The sequence below is a fragment of the Hyposmocoma kahamanoa genome, unplaced genomic scaffold (assembly GCF_003589595.1).
Source record: "Hyposmocoma kahamanoa isolate Upper Pololo Valley unplaced genomic scaffold, ASM358959v1 220, whole genome shotgun sequence".
Classification (NCBI taxonomy): Eukaryota; Metazoa; Arthropoda; class Insecta; order Lepidoptera; family Cosmopterigidae; genus Hyposmocoma; species Hyposmocoma kahamanoa.
The window spans coordinates 3,310,715-3,337,256 of NW_020653740.1; the positions used below are offsets into that span (position 1 = coordinate 3,310,715).

The 26,542-nt window shown below is 35.3% G+C and overlaps 3 protein-coding genes across 7 annotated transcripts in view; 1 reads left to right on the forward strand and 2 right to left on the reverse strand.

Annotated features, from left to right (window-relative positions):
• Positions 1-1,147: 1,147 nt before the first annotated feature.
• Positions 1,148-8,529, reverse strand: LOC113227876 (WW domain-binding protein 2). Of its 3 annotated transcripts, none has more exons than XM_026460953.1 (7): positions 8,341-8,529; positions 7,938-8,112; positions 7,226-7,385; positions 6,231-6,361; positions 3,554-3,677; positions 3,036-3,121; positions 1,148-2,600 (listed from the first exon to the last, which is right to left on the reverse strand). In XM_026460953.1, the coding sequence occupies exons 1-7, from the start codon at positions 8,394-8,396 to the stop codon at positions 2,553-2,555; spliced, it is 780 nt and encodes a 259-aa protein (XP_026316738.1). In that variant the 5' UTR covers positions 8,397-8,529; the 3' UTR covers positions 1,148-2,552. The 3 variants fall into 3 exon arrangements, with proteins under 3 accessions (XP_026316738.1, XP_026316737.1, XP_026316739.1); XM_026460952.1 differs by having other exon boundaries at positions 3,416-3,677; XM_026460954.1 differs by lacking the exon at positions 3,036-3,121.
• Positions 8,530-15,263: 6,734 nt separating this feature from the next.
• On the forward strand, positions 15,264-23,665 carry LOC113227907 (mismatch repair endonuclease PMS2). 3 transcript variants are annotated; one of them, XM_026460997.1, is made up of 8 exons: positions 15,264-15,401; positions 15,568-15,727; positions 16,117-16,260; positions 20,379-20,580; positions 20,668-22,260; positions 22,348-22,546; positions 22,712-22,861; positions 23,520-23,665. In XM_026460997.1, exons 1-8 carry the CDS (start codon positions 15,309-15,311, stop codon positions 23,598-23,600), a joined length of 2,622 nt encoding a protein of 873 aa, XP_026316782.1. In that variant the 5' UTR covers positions 15,264-15,308; the 3' UTR covers positions 23,601-23,665. The 3 variants fall into 3 exon arrangements, with proteins under 3 accessions (XP_026316782.1, XP_026316783.1, XP_026316784.1); XM_026460998.1 differs by lacking the exons at positions 15,264-15,401; positions 15,568-15,727; positions 16,117-16,260 and adding an exon at positions 16,319-16,739; XM_026460999.1 differs by lacking the exons at positions 15,264-15,401; positions 15,568-15,727; positions 16,117-16,260 and adding an exon at positions 17,155-17,192.
• A 41-nt stretch (positions 23,666-23,706) lies between these two features.
• Positions 23,707-26,542, reverse strand: part of LOC113227955 (glutamate-rich WD repeat-containing protein 1) — a 7,524-nt gene continuing 4,688 nt past the window's right edge. The window contains exon 7 of the mRNA XM_026461070.1: positions 23,707-23,844. Within this exon, the coding sequence (XP_026316855.1) occupies positions 23,707-23,844 (138 nt within the window). The remainder of the gene's footprint in view (positions 23,845-26,542) is intronic.

Consider the following 26,542-nt stretch of genomic DNA (forward strand, 5'->3'; position numbering starts at 1 on the left):
AGGCGTAAAACGCGCCGTGAAATGTGCTACTAATTTTACATACTTAACTATCATATTCTACAGATGCCGCGGTCCCGCGGCAGGTGTGGGTGAAACCGCTCCGTGAGTTTTTAGTGTAACGAAAAATGAGTTTCAGCGCCATCTAACGTGTAATAGTCAGCTATTATATACTAGTAGTATTTTTACTTAAACGCCACCTGATGGTGACTGGCTGAACCAGGATGAAAAAAATACTGAAATATTGTAATATAACTCTTACTCAAGTGACTGTAAGTTTAATTTTGTTAAATTTTAAAATGGTGTTACGTCGTTTTCACATTTTAAGCCCTACCCAATCAAAATCTTTAAGTTATGGTAGTAGACAATAGAGCGTAAAGTTTGAATTGCACACAAGCTAAAATGTGGCGACATCGGTAATCTTACATTACGTCATTACATATCTCCCTTTTTTTATATATCTATGGTGCCAATGCAATTTTTGTTGGGGCTGATTAACAAGACTTGTATGCCAGAAAATGTGTCAGAAATTATTTAATGTTTCTCACACACAAATTCATACCGATCTTAAAACATGTACGAGATTAGATCAATTCTGATCAATTAAGATATATGAAGTATCTAGTACAGTTTTTCCTATTATACTGATGTTGCCCACTATAAATTTAAAATTATCTAAGTGCCATCAGATTCTGGTATACCACTACACTTGATGTGCTGTCGACAGTATGTTTCTTCTAAACGGTCTTCAAAACGTTACATATGTATAACAATTTAATAAATCATTCGCTTAATCGAAATACTACACGTTGCTGATACAAAGCTTTTCTTCGGTCCGTTTTGGTTACAACCCACAACGGCCTAGACGTAATTTCATTAATTTATAAATGATATAGAATCGCCAACAAAAGATAATTTTCCTTTCCAACTATTGGTTCCACTTTGGTCAATTTTTACGTGTATGTAAATCACTCTAACAACTAACTTAATTTTCTAAGTATGTAACAAAATAATAAATATAATTAAAAGGCTTTCTTACCTACCTTACTGTAACAAAACAAAAAAAACGCGGATTCCGAGACACGCATTGAGCAACAATAAGGTGTAGGATTTATTGAATAGAGACGTGAGTCTTGATGTTTTTATTATATGACAGTCATCTATTTTTTTTTTTTTTGTAAAAATACCCGACTAGTTTGTTATTATTACTGAAACAAAGATCGAATAATTATTTTCGATCGGACTGGACACGAACCAGCGTCAGTCGCCTTAACGAGGCTACGTGGTCCCGTCGAAACGAAATAATACATTGTAATAAAATAATAAATTCATTTCATTCATTGATTTAATAGTCTAAAATAGATAATAATAATAATTACGTATTGATTGTTTGCCGACCAGTCCGACAACATCCAGACCCCACAATTGTATTAAGGGCGGTAAATAAGGAATTACGAACGAGACCATTAGAAACCCGAATTCGAAGACTGAGGGCTTTCGGAGTCGAGTTAATAATTCTCGTACCGCCCGTGAAACATACAATGTTTTTCATCACACTTGCACATAAATGTAGGTAATGAGAAGAAAAATGGCCCGAGGGTTTTATTTGGGGCATTACAGTCAAGTTAGCCTGCGTGCAATCATACTATTCACGTGCGTGCAACTGTGATGAAAAGAATTTTTCTGTGTTTGTTCGATCTTTGTTTCGATATACTGTATTACATTTGGCGTTTACAATCACATCGCTAACAATGTAAAAATAACGTCAATATTACTTGAAATCGTGACGGTTATTAAGATTCATGCCGTAATTTACGTTTCATGTTACACATGCAAACATATTTTAACTGTTAACAATGCGAGTTTTTGTTTTAGTTTACAATAACGAAACATTTTAGTTTTGTTAAGAAAAATACCTTTGTTAAGTTGGGCGTCTTGTGGTTACGTTGCGCGATGTTGCTCTACATCACTATCTTGCGGAGCAATTAATATAGCATGATGAATAATGGGGCTTAACAATTACATAGGTAAGTATAATATAATAAATAGTGCATGCTGCTTATGCAGGCACCAAGAGGTGCTGTAATATAATGATTATTCAATTCTTTTTTTCTAATATTATTCAATATTAAAATTTACAATAATAATTATATGTGGATATAAACATCATTGAGAAAAGGAATGTATAGAACATTACATAGCTGGAGCACTAGCACCCCTTTCAACACAAATTAAAGTTTCGTGAATTATTTAGGGCATAAGCGAACGAGAGAGAGTGTAGTGAAATACATGTATATGATAGGTAGATACAATTTGAAATAGAGGATATCTATCTTATTGTCAGATACATATTTAGTATAGTACGAAACACACAAAAGGGTTCATGTCCATTAATCATATATTACAAGTAATATGTTAGTAATACCAAGTCTAAGATTCTTTAGAATGGTCATGAACTTTCGCGTGAACTGTAGATATCTATGCATTTATACTTTGTGGGCTCGTTTCTGCATTCTTATCAGATGATAGTGGCATATGGTAATGTGGACAGTGCCTTAGTCGTTTTTCTTCAACTGTGATTCTTGATAGGTCGGGGGCTGATCCTGTAGAACAATGAAATTGGTATATACAGAGTGGAAATTTGAGTTGAGTCAGTAAAGGCAATTAACTAAACAGTTACAGGAAAACGTTCTTAAGTGAACAATCCAAAGTTTTCGATTACTTCCAATAACTTACATAGATTTTGTTTCTTTAGGTATTGTCTTTTAAGAACTTTTACCTGTAGCTACAGCAGTTTGGCAGTTGACCTTATTTTTTCACCTCAAATTTCCATATGTAAATTGTCACCTCATTGAATATACTCAAAGACACCATAACACTAGTGAATTGATTGAAATAATGTTCCAGAAAGTACTTTAATAATATAAATATACATATATATTACTGAGATGTAGTTTTAATGTTGATTTTCTATATATTTCTACAACAAACACAAATTAATTCTAAGTACTCATCTGTTATTTACTTAGCGTACTTACGTAAGATGCTGGTGGTGGCACATAAGCTGTTTGAGGCCTGTTCGGGTCATAGTAAGCACTTTGTTGGGCCTCAGCTGCCTTAGCATCTGTAAATGTTAATAGTCTACTGCAACAACTAACTTACATACAATCCACTACTTACATTTTATACATAACACTTCAACGTAATACTTACTACTCTCTAAAGCTACTAAAAGTGTCTACCAACATTATTTATTTTAGATGACATAAATGTTACTCACACAGGAGCCTCGGCTTTAGTTCTCACTCTTCAAATAAGAAAACATATCAAAATATTGTTCAACAAAAATTTTAAGTCAATATGAGATACATCATAGTAATTAACATTCAAAAGTTTTAGAATTTTGACGAAATCTTACCCCTTGATGACATATTATTGGCCGTGGCTCCTGGCGCTGCAAAGCCACCGGGATATCCGGGTGGTGGAGGATGGTGCGAGAAACCGGCTTGATTGCCTGGGTAACCCGGGTAACCTGGCGGGGCACTGGCGGCCGCACCTGTGGCGTTGGGCATGCCAGAGGCGCCAGGGCCTGGCGGGTAGGTGACGCCCATCACACCCGGGTATGGCGGCGGGTTGTTTGACACAAATACCGAGTTCGGTGGTGGTTGATCAGGGAAAGCCTGCGGCACAAAATTTGTGATGACTTAATGATCGAAAGGTACAGCTTCTTCTTTTTTATACTTAGTAGCATTGTATTGTTTCCAATCATCAAATTAGAAGATACTTAATCATTATCACAATGTTTACTATATAGTCTGTTCCAATCCATTTTGAATAAAAAGTAAACAAATCTGTTAGGTTAAAATTCTAAAGCAATCACTCAATAAATCGGATATGTAACACTTTCACGTATATTTCGAAGATTTCGACTTGATATATCATCACTTTTTCCAACAATATCCATTTGAATAGCATCGTAAAATCGTATTTGAAAAAACTATTATATATAGCTACAAGTTCTTACTCACTGATAGAAATAGAACGCATACTTGTCGATATGGTGGAAAAAAGAAATTTTTACCGTTGTACGCGTATAGATTGGAATCTAAGCAAAGAATCAAATATGAAAAGACCTAAATGTGGAAAGTATGAAAGAGTGATCAACGGCCTGCAAAAACTATAATATATGGAGGGAATATTTGTGCAGTTTTATGAGGTACACCCTGGTCAATTTCCGCCGAAATTAAAAAATGTTCGAAATTCAAATAAATAAGATGGCCGCCATACAAATTTCAAAGTCTCCTATCACGGAAACTATTAGAGATAGGTAGGAGGTGCTTGAAGGAATGTCATAGAGATTAATAGTGGTCAACTGCCTGGGTTAAAAAAAACAAGATGGCGAATTCAAAATGGCGGCCGAAGAAAAACTTGCTTCGATCCGGCTGAAAATTGGTATGTACATATCTTTACCATAATTTAGTGTCAAAAGTTTCTTTTCGCCATTTTTTAATATGGCTACCGAAATGGACTTGCTCTGATTCGGCTGAAAATTGGCATGTGAAGGCCTCTAGAAGTGCTGGATAATATTTTGTGCTCAAAATTTGATTTTCGCCATTTTAACATATGGCCGCCATAGAAGCGTTCGTTGGCGGCAGAAAAAAAATTGCTCTGATCCCTTTGAAAATTGGCATGTGTGGGTTTCTAGGAATGGTTGATAATAATTTGTGATCAAAAATGGTTTTACGCCATTTTTTAATATGGCCGCCATTCAACAACTAATAAAAATTAGCTCTAATTCAACTGAAAATCGATATGTGGTGATCTTTATAGGTGTTTGATAATAATTTGCGGTCGAAATTTATTTTTCGCCTTTTTTCAATATGGTTGCCGTACAAACTTTTTCAGCGCCAGATAAAAATTTGCTCTAATTCGATTGAAAGTGGACATGTCGGGGTTTCTATGAGTGTTTAATAATAATTAGCGGTCAACATTTACTTTTAGCCATTTTTCAATATTACTGCCATACAAACTTTTTTGGCGGTAGATAAAAATTTCTTCTAATTCGACAGAAAATGGCATAGCTTCAATCACAATTTGGAGTAAAAATTTTGTTTCTGCCGTTTTTCGATATAGCCGTAATTTTTTATGTAAATGGCTATTGAAAAACTTGCTTTGCTTGGACTGGAAATTGGCATGAAAAGATTTCTAAGATTGTTTGATAATAATTAATGTAATTTTTATATATAATAGTAATTTTTAAGTATGGCCGCCATTAAAGAGTTATTTCAATTTTATTAAAACAAAGTTATAAGTGCCGAGGCCGGAGGCCGAGGTCCGCGGAAGGCGAAGCCCGAATCCTCCGCACGCCATCAAATGGAGATAATATACGGAGACGTAATAAATTAAGAGTACAAGATCTCACAATTGTAAAAATGTAAAACATACTTCCCAATGTAGTGGAAATGAGATACTTATTATAGCGTTGTTGTATCTCAACTGTCTCTATGTTAGATTTCATTTTCTTGAAAGCGAAGTATTTAGGGGGAAAAAATGCCAAACTACTGCCGAATTTTCTGTACTATGTAGGTACTATGAATACCAAATCAACGATAACCCAGAATACTCAGACTAAAACCAACTTAGAAATATTCGTTTCTTAAATTGGCATATATCGGGAATCGACTTCCTCATCAAGCGCCCACAGTACTAACTGCTGTGCCACCGAAGAGCATGAGCACACCCCGTAAACTGAAATCGACCAAGCGCCGCAGGCCGAGCCCGACCCCACCGTAGGTGGGGTACAGGGCTCGTATTCATATATACTTCTATGACTTGCCTATGGTTGCATAGCGCTGTTTGAAAAAAAAAACATTCGGTTCAATCTATTAAAGTTTAGTAATCGATTATTAAATCGAACATTTCTATCGCAATCGAACGAGTATCTAAGGATCTGAAGGAAAATTTAAATTGAAATTTTAAATATGCTTATATAGGTTATGTACGGAAAACCGCTAGTATGACTCAATTGAACAAATCGATCCATTCAATTAATTAATCGATTTGTAGTTGGCCATCACTAAACTGTCTATGGTCGGGTCAGTGACTTGTTTTTTACTTTATGTTCAAAATGGATGGAAACAAAGTATACATATAATTGGTTATGAAAAAATGCGGTATTAATGTTTTGTGTTTGCTAAAATAGTTGAACTACTAACTGATTAAAATTTACTTACACTATAAGGAGGCACCCAGCCATAGTAGCCTTGCGGGGGTGGAGCGTATGCCGGCGGCGGCGCTGCGTACCATGGCCCAGTGGGTGGCGAGTATGGCGGAGGCGGCGCATCATTGCTCATGAACCGGTTAGCTGAAACAAAACAATACAATTATAATTTCAGAAGAAAAAATGGGCTAGGCAGCCTTAATAAATAGCCTAGTTGGTGATGACAAAAGAAACTTTTGATTAGTGCATGTAAAGTTAAAAGAGCGGTTGTAGCCAAATGGTTTCATCTACCTTCTCTGAGTTTTTTCTGAATTTATGAGCGAAAATTAATTTAAAATGTACCAAGAGCTTTTCAGTAAAGTAAAACAACATGAGGAAACCGAAAATGTTGAAGTACAACCCTCGAAAAACATGTCAAGTTCCTAACCCGCATTGGGCCAGTGTGGCGGACTATGGCCTAACGCCTCGACTGAGAGAAGACCCATGCCCTGTAGTGACACTAACACTAAGGCATGTAAATGTAAATAAAAGTGCTGCTAGAGCACTAGACGGATGGCGTAAATTAAACCTTACCATCAACATCTCTATTGAAATGTTAAACTATCTAACCACTAACTAACCATTATTAAAAAATTCAATTAAAAATTATTTGAAAAAAATGTTGTGCATGAAAATTCATTTGTAAACATTCTGCTCTTGAATACAATACGTACATTAAAATAGATAACAGTTTATCAGTAGCAAATAGATAACACACACATTGCTTGGGCGATAATCATACATATATTCAAAGATTATGTTCACTTTTACCTAAAATACAGAATAAAATTTTCAGTAAAAATGACTAATTATAGTGATAAGCATTTTTTGAAAATACCTAACCATTGGTGAAAGCATAACTAGTTAATAAAAATTTTTGTTAGTAGAAAAGTATAGCTATAAAATCTAAAAAGTTATTAGCCCATCATTGAGACAAACATAAAGATGAATACTTAAAATATAACATACCAAGATGTGCAGCTTTTAACATTGCAGTACCATATTCAATAGCACCCCCAGATTTGAAAGTCAACTTGAACTTCACTTCGCCTACAAAATTCCCATTTGGCTGAGCACGAACCTTCCCTTTGATGAAGTTTGCTGCAAACATTGGTTGCTCCACTGTTACCTATATAGTATAAAATGTAAAAATAAATACATACTTTTTATAGCACACAAGAACAAATAATAAACAAAGAATATGTGGCATTGATATAATAAAGACAACTTTCCGACAGTCATATTACATTGTTTATGAGGAACATTAAATGCTTGTGCTGCCTAAGTGCACAAGGTCCTTAAACCATCAGGTAGTAATCTATGTGATTGGTTACTGGATCTAGTGATCTATATAGTGGTGGAGAAAGTCATAATATATATAATGTGCAAATATAAGGGCTTGCGTAGCTTGAACTACCAATACACATGATGTATATTACAACATTCTCCACCAATATTAATTGTACTTTTTTTAATGGTTGGTTGTATGTTTTTTATATGCAAGTAGAATATGTACATTTTTAATGTATAATTCCTAAATTTGTATTGTAAATGCTGTGCTTATCTGTCATAGGAATGAAAATTTACTTTATTACAATGCATGTTAATGTTAAGCAACTTTATAGTTTGTATTTTGTGGCTATGCCACAAATAAATAACTTTAGGGATTGCTGATACTTACATCCTGCATAGCTATGAACGGAAAACTGAAAGAGCGCAAAACATCAGAAGGGTTTTTAGAATTATAAATCATTCTATGAGTTGTAAGGTACATTCTTCCATGCTTAGCCCCTTTAAACTCAACCGCATCGTTGCCGTAGAATTCCACTGTGACATTGTCGGAAAACAAGATGATGCTAAAACGCAAACGGAAAAACGCAATTAATTAGTTGATTGTACCATTAAGCCCTTTCTAGCTTTACGATTAAGACTCATGAAGCTGAATCACACAAAGTAGTCTTTATTGCATTTGTATAGGAGAGCATAACACCTAGGGCTAGGCATTCAAAACATAAGGCAGCTAAGGAACATTCTAGGTAGATTCGATACAATTAAAGTGATAGGTAAATACTGAGGTGACTCACGATTCTCCTGCATGTATCAAGACACCGTGGTCAGCGTGAGCTGTATTTAAAGACATTGTGGCGCACAATGTTTAAGCTTTAGAATTTATAATCACACTATTCGTCGATCCAAGTTTTCAAGAACTTCCAAAATTCTTCTGAATTACAAGAAAATGAAAAAGAAAAACGTCACAACAAATGTTTTTTTGTGGGTTTATGGATTAATGACATTGACACTTATTGACTACTTTTTTTTCTTCTTTCCATAAAGGAGAAGGCAAAGGTTTTACACCATACAGCCAAGTCTTGGTACATTATTAAGTCTTTTGAGCCATGTTTCTGTAAGTATTTCCGCCGCAAAGAGGATAGGCAATTTGAGGCGGCGTGCTTGAATTGGCTCGGGATTCCTTAGAACGGGCAGATACGGGTATTTTAGTTCGACATTAGTATAATTTCGCGTTTTAATCTTCGATTAAGGCACAAAAGCACTATCCTATTCCACTTTAAACTAGATTTCACAAAATTGAAAGTCAAAATAAAAACGACACTTTTCCCTCCAAAAGGTCCAGAGCGAATCCTTATTGAGTTGCTTTGTGGATAAAAAGTTCCGGTATTTATTTTTTATTCCAATTTTTTTGTTATAAAAATAAAAAGCGCTAATCGGTTTTGATTACAAATTTAAAAAAAAATGTTTTGTCAGAAACAAACGATTTCAAAATTTAATTCAATATGTACTCAAATTCGCCATCCTTAAAAAAATATTATGAATAGAAATTGTCTTGTCAAAATAAGAATAAAGAATTCGATAACGCAATAGTTTGGCAAACGAAAGTTGAGACACAGTCTTATAAAACTTTTTAGATGGCAACACTAAAATCTGTTGTCAAAACTGGATTCGCTCTGGACCTTTTAAGGGAAATGTGTCGTTTTTATTTTGACTTTCAATTATTTTGTGAAATCTAGTTTAAAGTGGAATAGGATAGTGCTATTGTGCCTTAATCGAAGATTGAAACGCGAAATTATACGAATCTCGAACTAAAATACCCGTATCGGCCCGTTCTAAGGAATCCCGAGTCAATCCAAGCACGCCGCCTCAAATGTTTTCGGTTGAAGGACTTTGTTTCCATGGCCAGAAATAAATTTTAAAAAAAATTGTCAAAACTGTCAGTACGCCATTATCGACAAAGAAGTAGGTAGCTTTTAATGTCCTCTTATTCTCTCGTATTAATGATAGCTAGGCAAAGAGACAAGACCAGACTTTCATGTCTACATTGTAAATATTATATAGAATAGTTACGGGGTGGGTAGGTAGTTTTTGATGTCCTTTTATTCTCTTGGGCGTTTCATATTCCGACAAACATACTAGAACTTAGTCCATATTGCAAATATGATTAAATTATACAAATGCATATACGTGTAAGCATTTCTGTATACTTTGGGCTTTTTTTAATAACGCACACACAACATAGCCCTGCACTAGGGAAACCCTTTGTCGCGGGAGCCATGGACACACATAGACAACCACAAATTACACCCAAACTCCGACAGAAATGAATGTAGGCCATACAAATATTTGCCCGGCCCGGGAATCAAACCTGGGACCTCTGCGTGGCAGTCCGGCTTGGTAACCGTTCGGCCACGGAGGCAGTTCCAAGTGGTTGAGTCGCACGGAACAGTGCGGAAATTGTACATTATCGTATGTACTAGGTGGGGCGCTGTTCCCCCTCATCAGAGGGGCCATTTCATTGGTACACGTACACATTTTAGCCGTAGAAATTGGTATTATTAAAATATAAATATTGTTATTTAAGTTCGGTATAAGATATATTAATGTATAAGCATCTGAGTATTAAATAAATAAACAATAACAATCTTTGCATAAAGTCATTCTTACCCATTTTAATCCCCATTCCTAAAATTTTTGTATTTCAAGAACCTGAGCGTACAAAAACCGGAAAAATATTCTATACTTTAATCGTATGGCACAGCTCTAACACCGGTTTTATCGATTAGAGGGCGTCCCTATTTTACTACAATACTACACATACCTATATGAAAGGTGTAAAAGAAACAGAAGAGTTAATAATGAACAAATCTCAAAGTGCAAGTGAGATGTTGCATAAATTCATCAATGAATATCTATAGCACATTCCTCGCCGCCTCCGCGTCGCATCATACCTGACTACTATGACATTTTTCTGCCATAGAGTTAACCGTCTGTCTTGTATTAGTAGTTTGTGTTATTTTTTTCCATCCTCTAAGGTTTGTGATTATCGAGTGCAATATTTTTTAGTTTTTTCATTGTCGCTTTATCAATCATGAATAAAACGATTAAAAGTAACGTGCGAAAGTTACTTCATACTATAATTACTAAATATAAAGAAAAACAAGTGGAGCGGGAAGGTGTTGCAAGCAGAAACAAATATACAGGGTTACAGGAAAAGTCGTGCTAGATCCGTTAAGGGCGTGGAGTACTCATCATTTCTGACTTATTTTACTATGAAACACCCTACCCTAAACTTAACCCTTTTCGAGATATTTGACTTTTATTTTTTTTATTCAAAATTGCCGATTTTTAGGCTACTAAATTTAATTTTGTTTATTTTGTGTGTCTTATTATTATAATTATTGCATTTTTACATGTGTGATAAGATGCTTTAGGACCTCAATCATTAAAATTGTGAATAAGTTAATTCAATACGCCGTAGTAGAAAAGAGAAAGTTAAGAAATTAAAAAAAAAAATTAGAAAGTTTATTTTTCCTCTAAGGGATATCTAAAAAAAATATTATGGCAGTTGATCGGCAGATAAGTTATAAAATATCTACGTTTCATCAGCTATCTAACAAGGTATAACAATCTAGGGTTTTATTTAAATGCATTGAAAAAACTTACTTTCATAGGCGATAGTGGAGGAGAAAATTAATACTTAGCCCTAAAAAGTATAACAAAACAATAGGTAAGCATGCAAAGTATTTATTAAATCAGGTTTTCACACAACTTTTTGCTATTCTACAGTTCCTGTTCAACATGGCCGCCTCTGTTTCTAATACATTGTCGCATTCTTCTACGGAGACCAGTCTTCACTACTCCAGTGGTCAACGTTGTCCTCATTTGATTTGCTGCATCCACAATCCTTTCTTTTAACTCTTCCACAGACGAAACTGGATTTGACTCGCTGTAGACAAGACTTTTCATGCGCCCCCACACATGAAAATCCATGGGGTTTAGGTCCGGACTTCTTGATAATATGTAGTGATTATCACTACATATTATCACTACCGCGTCTGTCTGTCTGTCTGATCGCGATAAACTCAAAAACTACTGACCTGACGGTTTTCACCATAGATATAGAGTTCACCATTAGACAGAGTGATTGAATTAGATTAAGTGTATAATTTATTTAGGTTTTGTGTAAATTGGCCTAAATATAACCTTAAATAAATAATATAAAATAAATGTTGAAGATGTCGGAAAAAAATCATGCCGGCTTAGGGCTTTACTGACGTGCGCCCCGAACCTAACAGAGATAAATCAAATCGATGTTCTAGAAAAATATTAAATTTATTAAATTTCTGAATCGATTTTCAAATTCAAATTCAAAAATTCAAAATAATCTTTATTTCATAGGTAAGCATTATTACACTTGAAATCGTCACAATGGTTAAACTCTACCGCTCATTCGTAAGGCGGATTCCCCTGAGAAGAATGAGCAAGAAACTCTAGGGGTTGCTCTTTGTAAATAACATTTACAATATTTTTTTTTTATTTGAAACATCAGAGATCGAGACTACCTCCATGAGCTAAACGGGTTACTACCACGGATTTTTGTCATCCAAGTACGCAGAAGTTGTATAATAACCTTTAGTATAAAGTTTTTGTTTCACTATGGTTTTAAACCTCGTGAAAGGCAAATTTTGTATATCAACCGGAATCTTGTTATAAAAGCGTATACATTGCCCCTTAAATGATTTTTTGACTTTGTGAAGACGACTATCAAGAAAAGCTAGTTTATTTCTATTCCTCGTATTAATGTTATGTCTGTCACTATTTTTCATAAATAAATTACTATTCCTTTTAACATAAATTACATTTTCATAAATGTACTGTGAGGCTAGTGTAAGAATGTTAATTTCCTTAAACTTATCTCTCAAAGATACTTTGTGGCCCAGATTGTAAATTGCCCTAACTGCACGTTTCTGCAGGACAAAGATTCTATTGATATCGGCGGCATTACCCCAAAGCAAAATGCCGTATGTCATTAGACTGTGAAAGTAGCTGAAGTAAACCAATCTAGCGGTTTCGACGTCTGAAAGTTTCCTTATTTTTTTAATCGCGTACACTGCAGAGCCAAGCCGTTTTGACAACTTACTTATATGGGGACTCCATTGCAATTTAGCATCTAACGTTATACCTAGAAATACAACTGTATCCACAAGATTCAATTTTTCGTTTCTAACTACAATGTTTGTAACCGTCTCTCTAACATTGGGTAATGTACACACAATTTGTTTTTTTCTCATTAAGAAGTAGGTTATTAACAGCAAACCAATCAACTACTTTAGATATAGCATTGTTCACATCGTCGTAGGAACATTGGTGCCTTTTAACTTTAAATAATAAGGAAGTATCATCAGCAAACAATACTATCTCATGTTTTATACCCTCCATAAGGCTAGGTAAATCATTAATATAAACTAAAAATGAAAATGGGCCTAGAATTGAACCTTGAGGGACACCCATGCTAATTGCAGATCCTGACGATCTCGTACCGTTAACATCGACCCTCTGTACCCTACTACGCAAATACGATTTAAGAAGGTCGAGATCACGTCCCGCCACACCATAATGGCGAAGTTTGCTGACCAGTGTATCATGGTGCACACAATCAAAAGCTTTGGAAAGGTCACAGAATACACCAATAGCCTCATGTGAGACTTCCCATGCATCAAATATATGATTAATCAACTCGACACCAGCATCGGTTGTAGAGCGACCCCGAGTGAAACCAAATTGTTTAGGAGACATTAAGTTATTACTATAAAAATGTGCACACATCTGATTTAGAATAATTTTTTCAAATATTTTACTGAGAGTTGGTAGTATTGATATAGGCCTGAAATTTGTGGGGTCAGAAATACTACCAGATTTGAAAAGTGGAATAACTTTACTTTGCTTCATGAGGTCAGGAAAGACACCATCATCAACACATTTATTAAAGACACAGGCTAAATAAGGCGCAATACAATCAACTATAGAACTAATTACTCTGACTGAAAGACCATCAAGATCAGCAGTATTTTTTATGTTTATAGACTTAAAGGCTTTAACAATATCATTTGGAAATACATGACGGAACCTTAAATTAGTGATACTAACTGCATTATTTTCTTTTAGTAAGGATTCAGCGGCGGTGGGAGATGAATTTAACGACTTAGTAGTCAAAATTGGAATGTCAATAAAAAAATTTTCAAATATTTTACCAACTTCTGCGTCTGTGTTTACAATTTTGTCATTATATCTTAGTTGAAAATCTAAGTTACGAGGTTTGACCCTTCCAGTTTCGCTGTTTATAATATTCCAAGTCGTTTTTACTACATTCGCGCTGCTTTTTATTTTATTATTTATAAACATTGCTTTGGCTGCAACACAAACACGTTTAAACATTTTCGAATATTTCCTAACAAAATCATTAAAACTGTTACTAGTGTTATAAGTCCTTTCATCGTAAAGATCATATAGTCTTTGTCTACTTTTGTGAATTCCCACAGTCGCCCAATCACTAAATTTCAATGTATTATTAATAGTTATGATTTTGGACCTAAAAACGTTATCACGTTCACTTTTGACTATGTTGAATATTTATGTATAATGTATGTAATGTATATATGTAAAATATTTCGATAAAAGTTGGCAGTAAAGTAAATTCATTATGTAGTCTACCAGTATATGATGAGTGCTGAGAAAGGGGCGGCTGGTAGGTACTGACTACATGGCCTGAGGTCTAGGGCGGCCAAGACTGTAAATCCGCCACTGATACAGCCTGTACATAAGTTAAAAAGCAAAAAAAATATTTTGACTTGCAACAACTTATGTGGGAGGTATCGATAAATTCCATCGATAAGCACCGTCGATGATTCCGAATGTGAACTTTTGTCCGCGTTTTCATTTTTGGCAAGAAAATATTACCACAGGATGCATCCATGCATGTTCCTTTTACATAATATACACAGGGATAGTAAAAATCTGTTCAAGTATCAAGAGCTTTTTTGCAGTTCAAACTGCGTTACAACACTAAAGGGTCGTATTCCAGAACTCTACTCAATGCTCAAGTCAGGATTGCACTGGAAATACGACCCTAATGGCAGGAACTTGAGTATGATTTCTAGTGCTTTCAATCTGACTTGAGCCAATGCTCAAGTCAGGACTTGAGTACTCAATAGTAGAGTTCTGGAATACCACCCTAAAACGAATGATTAGGCAGCACTGCAGATCAGGCGATTTTTCGCCATTTAGGCTGCTTGGGGGGGTCGCGCGGTGATTAAAAAAGTGATCGGCTACTCGACGATATTTAGGGTATGTTTGAAATAGGAAAAGGCGATTTTAGGGTATGGTCGTTGATCTTCCCCTGTTCCATGCGGAACGAGGAAAAAAATACATTTAATTTTTGTAGTGGAATACAAGGAAGAGATTATTCTTCAGTCTTGGCTGTATGCTGTATAGCGCATTAGTGCCTTTGCCTTTTCCAATGGAAAAAACAGTACCAAAAAAATACATCTTGGGTTTTTGGAGCTGTAGTTTTTACGCGAATTCACACACGAATTTTTAGTTTATCTTAATTATTTGTTGTTAATATAGATAGTACGATATATTGTTTTTAAGCTAATGGCTATAAAGCCAGTTCTAATTATATGAATAGTAACAAACTGCCACAAACCTAACCTATCTCAACTATATTAATTATATATTTTTTAATCAAACGAAATAAATCATGGAATTAGAAAAAAACGATCTGTCTTATGTGAAATTACAATCAATTAAACCTATAAACACACATACGGTCCACAAAATATGTTCGGGACAAGTAAGTATATAATTAGTATAATAATTTATATTATATTTATACTGTTATTAATTAAATAGTATTATAATTTCGTATTTTACCAGAGAGGATCTTTCCTATTTGCTTGATAAAACAATATTCTCAAAACATTTGAGAGACTAATTGACGTAAATTCATCTGTTAACAGGTGGTACTCAGTTTAGCCGTAGCAGTTAAGGAATTAATTGAAAATGCATTAGACGCCGGTGCCACGAATATAGACGTTAGGCTTAAGAATTACGGGGTTGAATTAATTGAGGTGTCCGATAATGGATTCGGTGTTACAGAGGATAATTTTGCTGCTTTAAGTAAGTTTAATATTAGGTATATAATAATAAGTAATAGTTTCCTATCTCTTGTATGCAGCATAATCAAAATTTACATATAGGTGTGTCTTCTCATCCAAAATACTTTGTTTTGTTATATTCATGAAATTAATATCAAATACATTCTTAAATTGTTTAAAAGTTGTCCTAAAACTGGGTTTTCACTATACCAGCACACTTGAACCGAATCCACTTGGATTACTACTAGGACGTTACTCGTAATATGTCATCACATGACACAAACTCACTTGGGCGTCGGCATCCAATCCATACGTTATGTGTGGCGTTTGGGTAGTCATCAGAGTTGACTTAGTCTGAGCAGGCTTGTACAGTGAAAAACTGGCTTTATTTAAATTGTAAATATTTTACAGCTCTAAAACATCACACTTCAAAGCTAAGTGAATATTCAGATTTACTAGGTGTCTCTAGTTTTGGATTCAGAGGGGAAGCTTTAAGCTCTCTATGTGCTTTAGCCAACATGATTATTATTACCAGACATCAGAGCTCTAATTACGGTAAGTCTTGTCAGCTTTTCAAAATCAACATCATTTTATAAGAACAACTTTTAGCTGCAAATTCTATAATGAAAAAGATAAGATACTTGCTAATTAAAAATAAAACTATTTGTCTAACTAAGATCCAAAACCGCCAAGCAAGTGCACTGCGTTTGAGTTAAGTATGGACAACGGCACATCAGACTACACATTTTTGTTCAAAAATCGCCTCCAGTGCAATGGAACAAGATATGTCAATGTGTAGCTTGATATGCTGGTGTGTGTACATACATAGTCTTTAAAAATTATACAATTATTTCAGAAATTTGTGTATATTTTTAATGTGCACACATGTGGAACGGGATGCCACGCAGAGGTCCCAGGTTCGATTCCCGGGCCGGGAGAAATATTTGTATGGCTGTGCGGGATGCATCTATGACTGGTTTAAATAAATCGGGCGGTTATATATACTATGAAGATCTGGAGGCTGGTTTTGCCTGGTAAGGTTGGCTGCTGGCTCCTCTTCTGGGTTTTTCAATGTGTTTCGAGCTTAGGCTGTTTTTGGACGTGTATCTATTGGTGCCAGTACGCCTTTTATAGGTGAGCCAGCCTTCCTTTCCCGCCAAAAATTACCTCACCAGGGGGTCGTACTATTTATTCATGTTTCACATATTAATTTATTACAAATACTTTTCTACTATAATATATTACTTACTGCTAATTTGTACATAACGTCTTAAAACCATTGACTTACAAATAAAAGGACGTCGGGTCCGCGCTAAAAAGAGTCCGAACTTACAGGGCGTTAAAATCGTATACAGAGCGTCAATCACGCTTTAGTCTTCGTTTGTTCGACTGACAGCGCGCTTGTCAATGATGCCGTATTGTGTAGTAAAACCTTGTAAAAATTACTCAACTAAAGTGAAAAAACAGGATGGTATATCATATTTTCAGTAAGTACTACATTGTGTTATCATAGTTCTCATTTAAAAGTGTTATTTTATGCACTAGTATATATAGTATTTAATTTATATTTAAATTAATCGTAAATATAGTTCACAAAAGCAATCAAAATAATCAAATAGCTAACTGTCTCTTTCCGACTCATTGCTTGTGTAAAAGACTGAACGAGACTCATCACGTCAATTTCAATTGTTTGAAACACAAGCGTTTTAAATATTTAGAACAAAAATCTCATAGAGTCGCTTTGATGCTAATGTTATTGTTAAAATATTTTTTAATACATATTAATAATACTTTCAAATATTGTTGTACTCTTTCTACGGCTCGGGGTTATGAATCAGAAGACCGAAAATACATTTGCCCGAAATAACGTTTGCATGAATTTCCGTAATCCCGAAAGTATTTTTTTAGGTTTTTCGGGAGAAATATGTGTATGGTCTACATTTATTTCTCTCGTGAGTTTGGATGTAATAATAAAAAGTTGTGGTTATCTATATGTGTCTCCATGGCACCCGCGACACAGGGTTTCCCTAATGCGGGGCAATGTTGAGTGTGTGCGTTATTATAATTATTAATTAGTACCTAAGTGTTTATTTTGGAAAGCGTTTCTCTTGCGCCATCAATATAGCGCATTTTAATTTTGTAATTATTTCTCGACGGCAAATACCCTACTACCGTCATAGCCGTACTTTTTCATGCACAAGAAACATTTGCAAGAACTATGAGCAGTACGACTATGCCTGTTGACGGAATCAAGCGTCGTCAGTGATAAACCGTAATAATTATATTGAATCAATGTAAGCACTACGGCATATAGAAAAGTGGTGACGTTTTTGAGCACAGTATAATTTCAGTACTATGCACGAACGGGTTAAGAAAATGGTAAGAAAAGTAAGGAAACCAGAGCTGATGCAAGGTTGATAAAAGACCATAATATCAAAGCTTTGGTATGTGATTACATCAATGAGTGAACTGTGCATAGAAAGGACAGAATACAGGAATTTATCCAGGAAACATAGCTTGAACTTAAGAAGAAAGTGACAAGTATTAACAGAGAACATCTTACACCGCCAAAATGCATTAAAAATCAAAAGTTGGATGAATGACAAAATATTCCAACTTAAGAAACAAAGAAGGTAATTGAAGCAGACTGACAGTGCAAATTAAATAGGATTTTTTTTAAAGTTTAAGCAATTTGTAGCTTTCACATGCAAACAATGCATAATAATACAAATAGTACAACCTTGATAGCCTAATGGTTTGCAATGTGGGCACTGGATGAGAGGTTCCCGGGTTCGATACCGGTAGGATCAATTTAACATAATTTGTTAAATTGGTAAACTTTTCTAAATGGTTCTGGTCTTGGTATTCTATTGTAAGATAATCACTTGGTCTGAAACTAGGAAACTTTTTGTACATACTCCCCATAAGTATCAGAGCAACAGAATCCCAGAGCAGAACCAATTTACAAAAGTTCATTTTCCAAATTGGTTCTACTGGGAATCGAACCTGGGATCAAGAACGGTGGAATTTATTCCGGGGCATAACTCAGAATACCCAGGCCAAAACAACTTTCGAAAAGTTCACATTTAGTTTTATAGTTGATAGAGCTGATTTACGGTTTTTAAAAATTCTCGAAACTCAAGAAAAAAAGTCAGACACCCTAGCTCGTAATAAATGGCATTGTATAAAATTTATTTATAAATAATAAAGACTACTCCATTATACTTGTGTTCAAGTAATTTTCACTAGAAGCTACATATGGTGCATTTTGGTAAGTTTCCAGTAGAAGCTGAATATGGTGTTTTTTTGCGCCTTTCAATTGTTGCAAACAAAATTAGGCAGTACTGCAATGACATTAAAATTTAACGTTTTAGCTTTTTCATATTCCTTTACTGTATGTCACTACGTTTAAATAGGTTGACTTGGGACATTTTTTTCGTGGCTTTTGTTGACCCGTCGTCCATTTATTTGTAAGTCAATGCTTACAACGTACGCAAGTGGTACATAACGGCCTTAGTTTTGCGCCTGCAGGCGATTTGTACCGGGCGATCTACTTATACTACCCTAGCCCCCACTTCAGGTGTATAAGTAGTCTCCCCAGCTGCGTGTGCGCTTGTCTGCGCGCGAGTCGGATCAAGCAGGCATATTCTCTATTTTACTCATTATTTCAACGGAATACCTGTTTGATCCTTATTGGAATAAAACGAGACACATACACAAACTTTGTTTCTACCACTTAAGGCTATTAGAACAAATTAGCGTAATACTTTGTACAACAAATAAACCTTCCTTAAACTATTTACACAATGTAACGCAGTATTTTATACAATAAACAAACTTAAAACTACTCGTTGAGTGCAGCCGTACTGAACAATGGCCTACATTTATTTCTTTTTAACATTTTTACCAGTGTTGGGCAAAATTTAATTGTTCTGGCAATTAAAGATTGACAATTGATTAATTGTCAATTGCGAAACAGCAACTAACAATTGATCAATCGTTAATCGCAAATATCTACAATTAACAATTAATCAATTTTCAATCTTTTCAATGTTTTTGATTAACAATTAACAATTAAAACTGACAATTATGATAAATTTATAAGGCATATGGGGGTGAGTTAGGGCGTTGGTTGTGGGGGCCTGTTGGGGGCAGGTTAGGGGGCCGGTTGGGAGCCCCGCTTGGGGGCCCCGGTTGGTTGCCCCGCTTGAGGGCCCCGGTTGGAGTCCCCGGTTGGGGTCCCCGCTTGGGGGCCCCCAACCAGGGCCCCTAACCGGCCGGAATTGATTTTAATTGCAAATTTAATTGCAATTAAAATCAATTCAATTAAAATCAATTGCAATTAAATCAATTGCGACGCGTCGCAATTGATTTAATTGCAATTGATTTCAATTGAATTGATTTTTTAATCTGATTGAATTATTGATTGAAATTTAATTGATTAACGCCCAACACTGATTTTTACTACATTTTTTCTTGAGTTTGGGTGTAATTTGTGGTTGTCTATGTGTGTTTCCATGGCACCCGCGACACAGGGTTTCCCTAGTGCGGGGCTATATTGAGTGTGTGCTTTATTATTATTTAAAAAAATGTATGGAATAGGCAATCTTAATATGAACATATAAAACAGTTCAATTGTAGCAGTTTTTAATTTTTATATTGACATGTTTTAGCTACAAAAATAGAATATGATCATAATGGACAAATAATAAAAAAGACGCCATGTTCTCGCCAAGTCGGTACGACTGTTTCTTTGTCAAAGCTATTCCATTCTTTGCCAGTAAGACAAAAGGAATTCCACAAAAATGTCAAAAGAGAGTTCAACAAGATGACACAGTTGTTGTATGCATATTGTCTGATCTCTACAGGAGTAAAGTGAGTAACACTATGCACCTATAAAGTTCTTATTAACTTGATTCATGTCATCAATTCAGCTACAACTGGATTTCTTAAATTTTCCAGAATTACATGCAGTAATCAAACAAGTTCAAATTCAAAATCAGTAATAGTAGCTACTCAAGGTTCTGCTTCATATAAAGACAATATAGCCTGTGTATTTGGGCCTAAACAGTTGCAGAATATATTACAAATAAAACCTGAATGCATTACAAATATTAAAAATAATATTTTCAAAGGGCTGTCCCAAGAGGTTAATGAAACACAAGAAAATATTAACATAAAAGATGTTGAAATAGACCTGTCTGAAGATTCAAACGACGCAGAAAATAAGAATGAGAGTACCTCCAGTTCGCAAAAATCCCAAGGTTACAAAAATATTGTCAATCCTGTGGAGTTTACAGGATTCATATCATCCTGTGCCCATGGTTGTGGCCGCTCAAGCACAGATAGGCAGTTTTACTATGTTAACTCAAGGCCTTGTGAACCCACGAAAATAATTAAACTCATCAACGAACTATACAGACAGAACAATTGTAATCAATATCCATTTGTTTTTTTAAATATCACTATGGAGAGAACTACAGTAGATGTAAATGTGACTCCAGATAAAAGACAAGTATTCCTTACCAGAGAAAAACTTGTCTTGGATGTGCTTAAAACCTCTCTGTTAAAACTGTTTGAAAATGTCCCAAGAACGTTAAAAATTAGTAATAGTGATCTTTTTGGCACTGAAGCAAAAGATCTGAAAGCAGATGTGGATCACCCAAGAATATTTAACTCCTTTTTACATCAATTCAGTAAACAGTCTACTTCCAGAGCTAGCGAGAAAGATGACCACAAAACTGTAGATTTAAAACGAAAATCATCTACTACTATATTAGATTTTATTTCATCTAAAGTTAAGAAGGAGAGTGAGCCTTACAGACGAACTGGAGAGGAAGAAGGTGAAGGCCTAAATAGTAAAAATATTCAAGAATTTTATATTGCCACGGGAAATTCAGAAGATAAAACAGCTGATTCCACAGAATTGGAGGAGATTGTTATACTGAACGAAACAATCAACCTAGGACAACTGAAGGAACAAATAAGTAATTCAAAAGTATGCAATGAAAACAAAGAAATGATGTATTTAGAGTATACAGATAATTTACCAACTACTCAGATTCGTCAGATAGACGATGTTGTTACAGAGAAGTCACATACGATAACTTGCAAAATTAAACCACATACTTCAAAAGCTAACATTTCATTCCGATCACCTGAAGAGAAGCCAGCTAAAAAATCAAAAGTCATAACTGATAAAGAAGATTTGGGAAAACATAACAGAAAGTCAGTTATCATGAAAACATCATTAGAGCATATTCAAGCTTTAATTGATATGTATAATAAACAAAAAACTAAATCAGTACCTGAAAGGTTTAAATTTAAAAGTGCAATCAATCCAGTATTCAATAAAAAATGCGAAGAGGAACTTAGCAAAGAAATATCCAAAGATTCATTCAAAAAAATGAGTGTTGTGGGGCAGTTTAACTTAGGCTTCATCATAACGAGATTAGAGGATGATCTGTTTATAATTGATCAACATGCTACTGATGAGATCTATAATTTCGAGACTTTACAGAAGAGTACAGAGTTAACAAGCCAAAAATTAGTTTGGTAAGTACTTCTTACCACATCAAATATGCCTTATGTAAGATTTTGTGAATGCTTATCAAAAAACTTTTTTTTTTTTTCAATTTACAGTCCCCAAAACTTAGAACTATCTGGAGTAAATGAACAAATATTGATGGACAATTTAGATGTCTTCAAAAAGAATGGATTCACATTTGAAATTAATGAAGCATCTTCTCCAACTAAGAGGGTGAAGTTATTAACAATACCCATGTCTAAAAATTGGATATTTGGCAAAGAAGACATTGAAGAGCTTTTATTTATGTTACGGGTATGTATTGAAAGTACTATAACTGAAATGTTCTCTTTTTCCATTTTGTTTCTTCTGGACATTCTATTTTATAAAATTACTTTTTGAAAAAGAATCACATTCTAAAATACATTGTATGCTTACTAGTAAATCAACAATTCAAAGGTTAATTTGTTACTTCTTTAGGAATCTCCAACAGAATGCTGCAGACCAAGCAGGGTGCGAGCGATGTTTGCTTCACGAGCATGTCGGAAGTCAGTGATGATTGGCACCGCTCTAAGTAAAGTTGATATGAAGAAACTCGTCGACCATATGGCTGAAATTGACCAACCTTGGGTAAGCTTTAGAAGATTATAACAAAATGAAATATTTATAATTATTCTTCTATCACCACCAATGGTCGGAAAAAGGTGTTGGAAGTCATTATTAAAAAATGCAGTAGATAACTGACCTTTTACCAAAGCAAAGAATAAAAAAGTAACGAGAATGGTCACTCTGTCTCTCCCTAGCTTTAGATGCCACACTGCCCCCCGCATATTGACAGTCACATTGACGGAACGGCATCAAGGCTGTCAGTTATCGTGGCACCATTAGAATTACTTTAAAATCCAACTTGACTTCCTAGGTTAGTAGTTTGCCCTACGATGCAGTAAAACCATTTCCGGAAATCCGGAATTCGAAAAAATAATTAAGTATTATTTGGTGGTTTTAACAACTCTTTGTCGCTCCTTGTAGCTATATGTGTGGAACACCTTTTTCCGACCTATGATCATCATTCTTCTTATGATGAAATTATCATGACCTTTATATACATATAAACACTAGACTCGATAAATATTACAACTTCTAACTTTTTTGGTTATGACCATTCTACGATCTGTATATAAAATGCCGATCTGTATGTAAAATACCGATGTTCAAGGAAGAACATAGGTATTGTATAAAGAAAAAGGTAAATATAATAAATATAAGATAGATATTGTTGTTGTTGCAGAATTGTCCTCATGGAAGACCCACCATTCGGCATTTAGTCAATTTAGCAATGATTCAGACCAAAATCAGTGGTATTACTTAATAATTTATTGATCTGTCATTTAGATTTTATATTTTTCGATCATGAAAATATCTAATGGAAAAACTTGCTGCAATAAAAAAACAAATTTACAAAATTTTTCTTTTATTTATACACTAATAGTTTTAAATATATTAAATCCAGTATGAGCAGTAGTTACTATGACGCCGGGTATTTGCTTATGCCAATGCAGTTCTTTGATGTCGTTTTGCCCTTGATGGATGAACAGTAGTTGAGGTGGCAGATTCTGTAACAAATGGATTTTATAGCTATAAAAATACGCAAATACATGAGACGCACTATAAGTTTCCAGAATGTATGAGAAAAAAATACTATAAATGGTCAGAAATGTATTTATTGTTTCTCAAAATATTCTCCGTTAGCGTTAACGCACTTTTTCATGCGAATGAACCAATTTTGAAAACATTTATGCCACTCCTCCGTGACAATCTCTGAAACATATTTTTCATACTCTTCGACAGCCTCTTCAGGTGCTGAAAATCGTTGATCGCGTAACTGGTTATCGAGTTCTTAGATTTTCGCGATTGTTACACATAGGAAATGAAACTATTTTTCCGGATTTAAATCGCGTATATTTGTTTTTTCAAACAAACCGACGTTCCGGGCCCTTTACAGGTCCCATGGTTACGGTTGACTGAGGTGGTACAGTCTTCAACCAGTTATGTCTAATATTGATGCAAACCACCCTAGTTTTTCACTATAGTTACAATATTTATTAATTAAACACCTTATTTTTAATTTTACAAAGAACACATTCCAATTTGCGCTACATTAAGTTTTAAAAATTATTTTATTGAATGAATTTTTATTAAGTTCAATTTATTAATAATAGAAATTAGAATAATTTTTATGTTTGTAGAAATTAGTTGACTTAATTTTTGGAAATAAATAAAAGTCACAATGTGCCAGGTCGAGACTGCACGCGGGGTGGCTAATAAGGTCAACGTTGTTAACCTTCAAAAACTCATTTGTCTATCTCAGTGTTGGGCAAAATTTAATTGTTCTGGCAATTAAAGATTGACAATTGATTAATTGTCAATTGCGAAACAGCAATCAATCGTTAATCGCAAATATCTACAATTAATCAATTTTCAATCTTTTTGATTAACAATTAACAATGAAAACTAACAATTACGACAAATTTATAGGGCATATGGGGGTGAGTTAGGGCGTTGGTTGTGGGGGCCTGTTGGGGGCCTGCTGGGGGCAGGTTAGGCGGCCGGTTGGGGCCCCGGTTGGGTGGCTCGGTTGGGGGGCCCGGTTGGGAGCCATCAGGCCCCTTAACGGGGCCCTAACCAGCCCCCCCAACCGAGGCCCCCAACCGGGCCTCCAACGCGGCCCCAACCGGGGGCCCCAACTGGGCCGCCAACCGGGCCCCCAACCGGGCCTCCAACCGGGGCCCCCAACGTGGCCCCAAGTGGGGTTCCCAACCGGGGCCCCCAACCGGCCGGAATTGATTTTAATTGCAAATTTAATTGCAATTAAAATCAATTCAATTGAAATCAATTGCAATTAATTTAAGCGTCGCAATTGATTTAATTGCAATTGATTTCAATTGAATTGATTTTTTAATCTCATTGAATTATTGATTGAAATTTAATTGATTAACGCCCAACACTGGTCTATCTCTGGCCGTGTGAGAACTGACATTATCGTGGTCAAGATGATACGGCGTTTACAGTTATTTTTACGGAGTTTGTCAATAACTTCCCGCAAACAAATATCCAATACCAATCACTATTCATAGTACAATGATTCTCCAAAGCAACAGTAGCCACGTGTCCAGTTTTATTTAAAAAAGGAGCAATCATGCGCTTAGAGGCACTGTGCACACTCGCCACTTTGGTTGGTTTCGGCTCATCTTGAAAGACCCATACGCTCGAGTGCTGCTTTGTTTTGGGATCGTAACTATAAACCCATGTTTCGTCACCTGTTACTATATCCCTTACCAAATTGGACGCCCCTTCGTTGAATCTGGGAAGCATGGCATTGCACCAAGTGACGCGATCCGTTTTTTGAGCCTCAGTCAAATTGTGTGGGATCCACCGAGAGCACAGCTTTTTCACACCCAAATGTTTGTGTATTATTGATTGTATCTGACTTATGCCTATGCCTAAAGATGCCCGAATCTCATGGTATGTCACATGCCTGTCTGTTTTGATCATGCGGCACACAGCATCGATGTTTTTGTTGTTCACAGCAGTAGACGGGCGACCATCACGAAACTCGTCACTAAGATTCAAGCGACCGCGTTTGAATTCTGCAAACCAGCTATAAATAGTCGTCTTGCATGGTGCTTCATCTCCAAAAGCGGTTTGAAGCCGAGCGAAGCTCCGCTGAGCTTTTATGTTTTTAAATGTTTAACTGCCTCCGTGGCCGAACGGTTACTATGCCGGACTGCCACACAGAGGTCTCAGGTTCGATTCCCGGGCTGGGAGAAATATTTGTATGGCCTACATTTCTTTCTCTCGTGAGTTTGGGTGTAATTTGTGGTTGTCTATGTGTGTGTCCATGGCACCCGCGACAAAGGGTTTGCCTAGTGCGGGGCTATGTTGAGTGTGTACGTTATTAAAAAAATAAATAAAAATTACTCTTTAAATTCGTAGAAAATCATAATACGAAAATTTTCACGAGTTAAATTCATGGTGATGTAGACAACCAATTTCTAAAATGACGCCACAATATAAAAACAAGTGACACTCAGATGAAACAAACTATATTCAACAGCCAAAGAGATCCATTTTCAAATGTTGTAATTACTTTTTAAATATTGTTTATGTAAGTAGCCAGTTCCGGAATCTTATGGTGCGCCCTATGTACATCCAGCAAGTGGCACAAACACATTGGAGATCTAAAATGTATATTGTAACAAATATGTAATAATAGGGGTTAAAGTATGAAATTGCCGATTTGTACTGAAAATC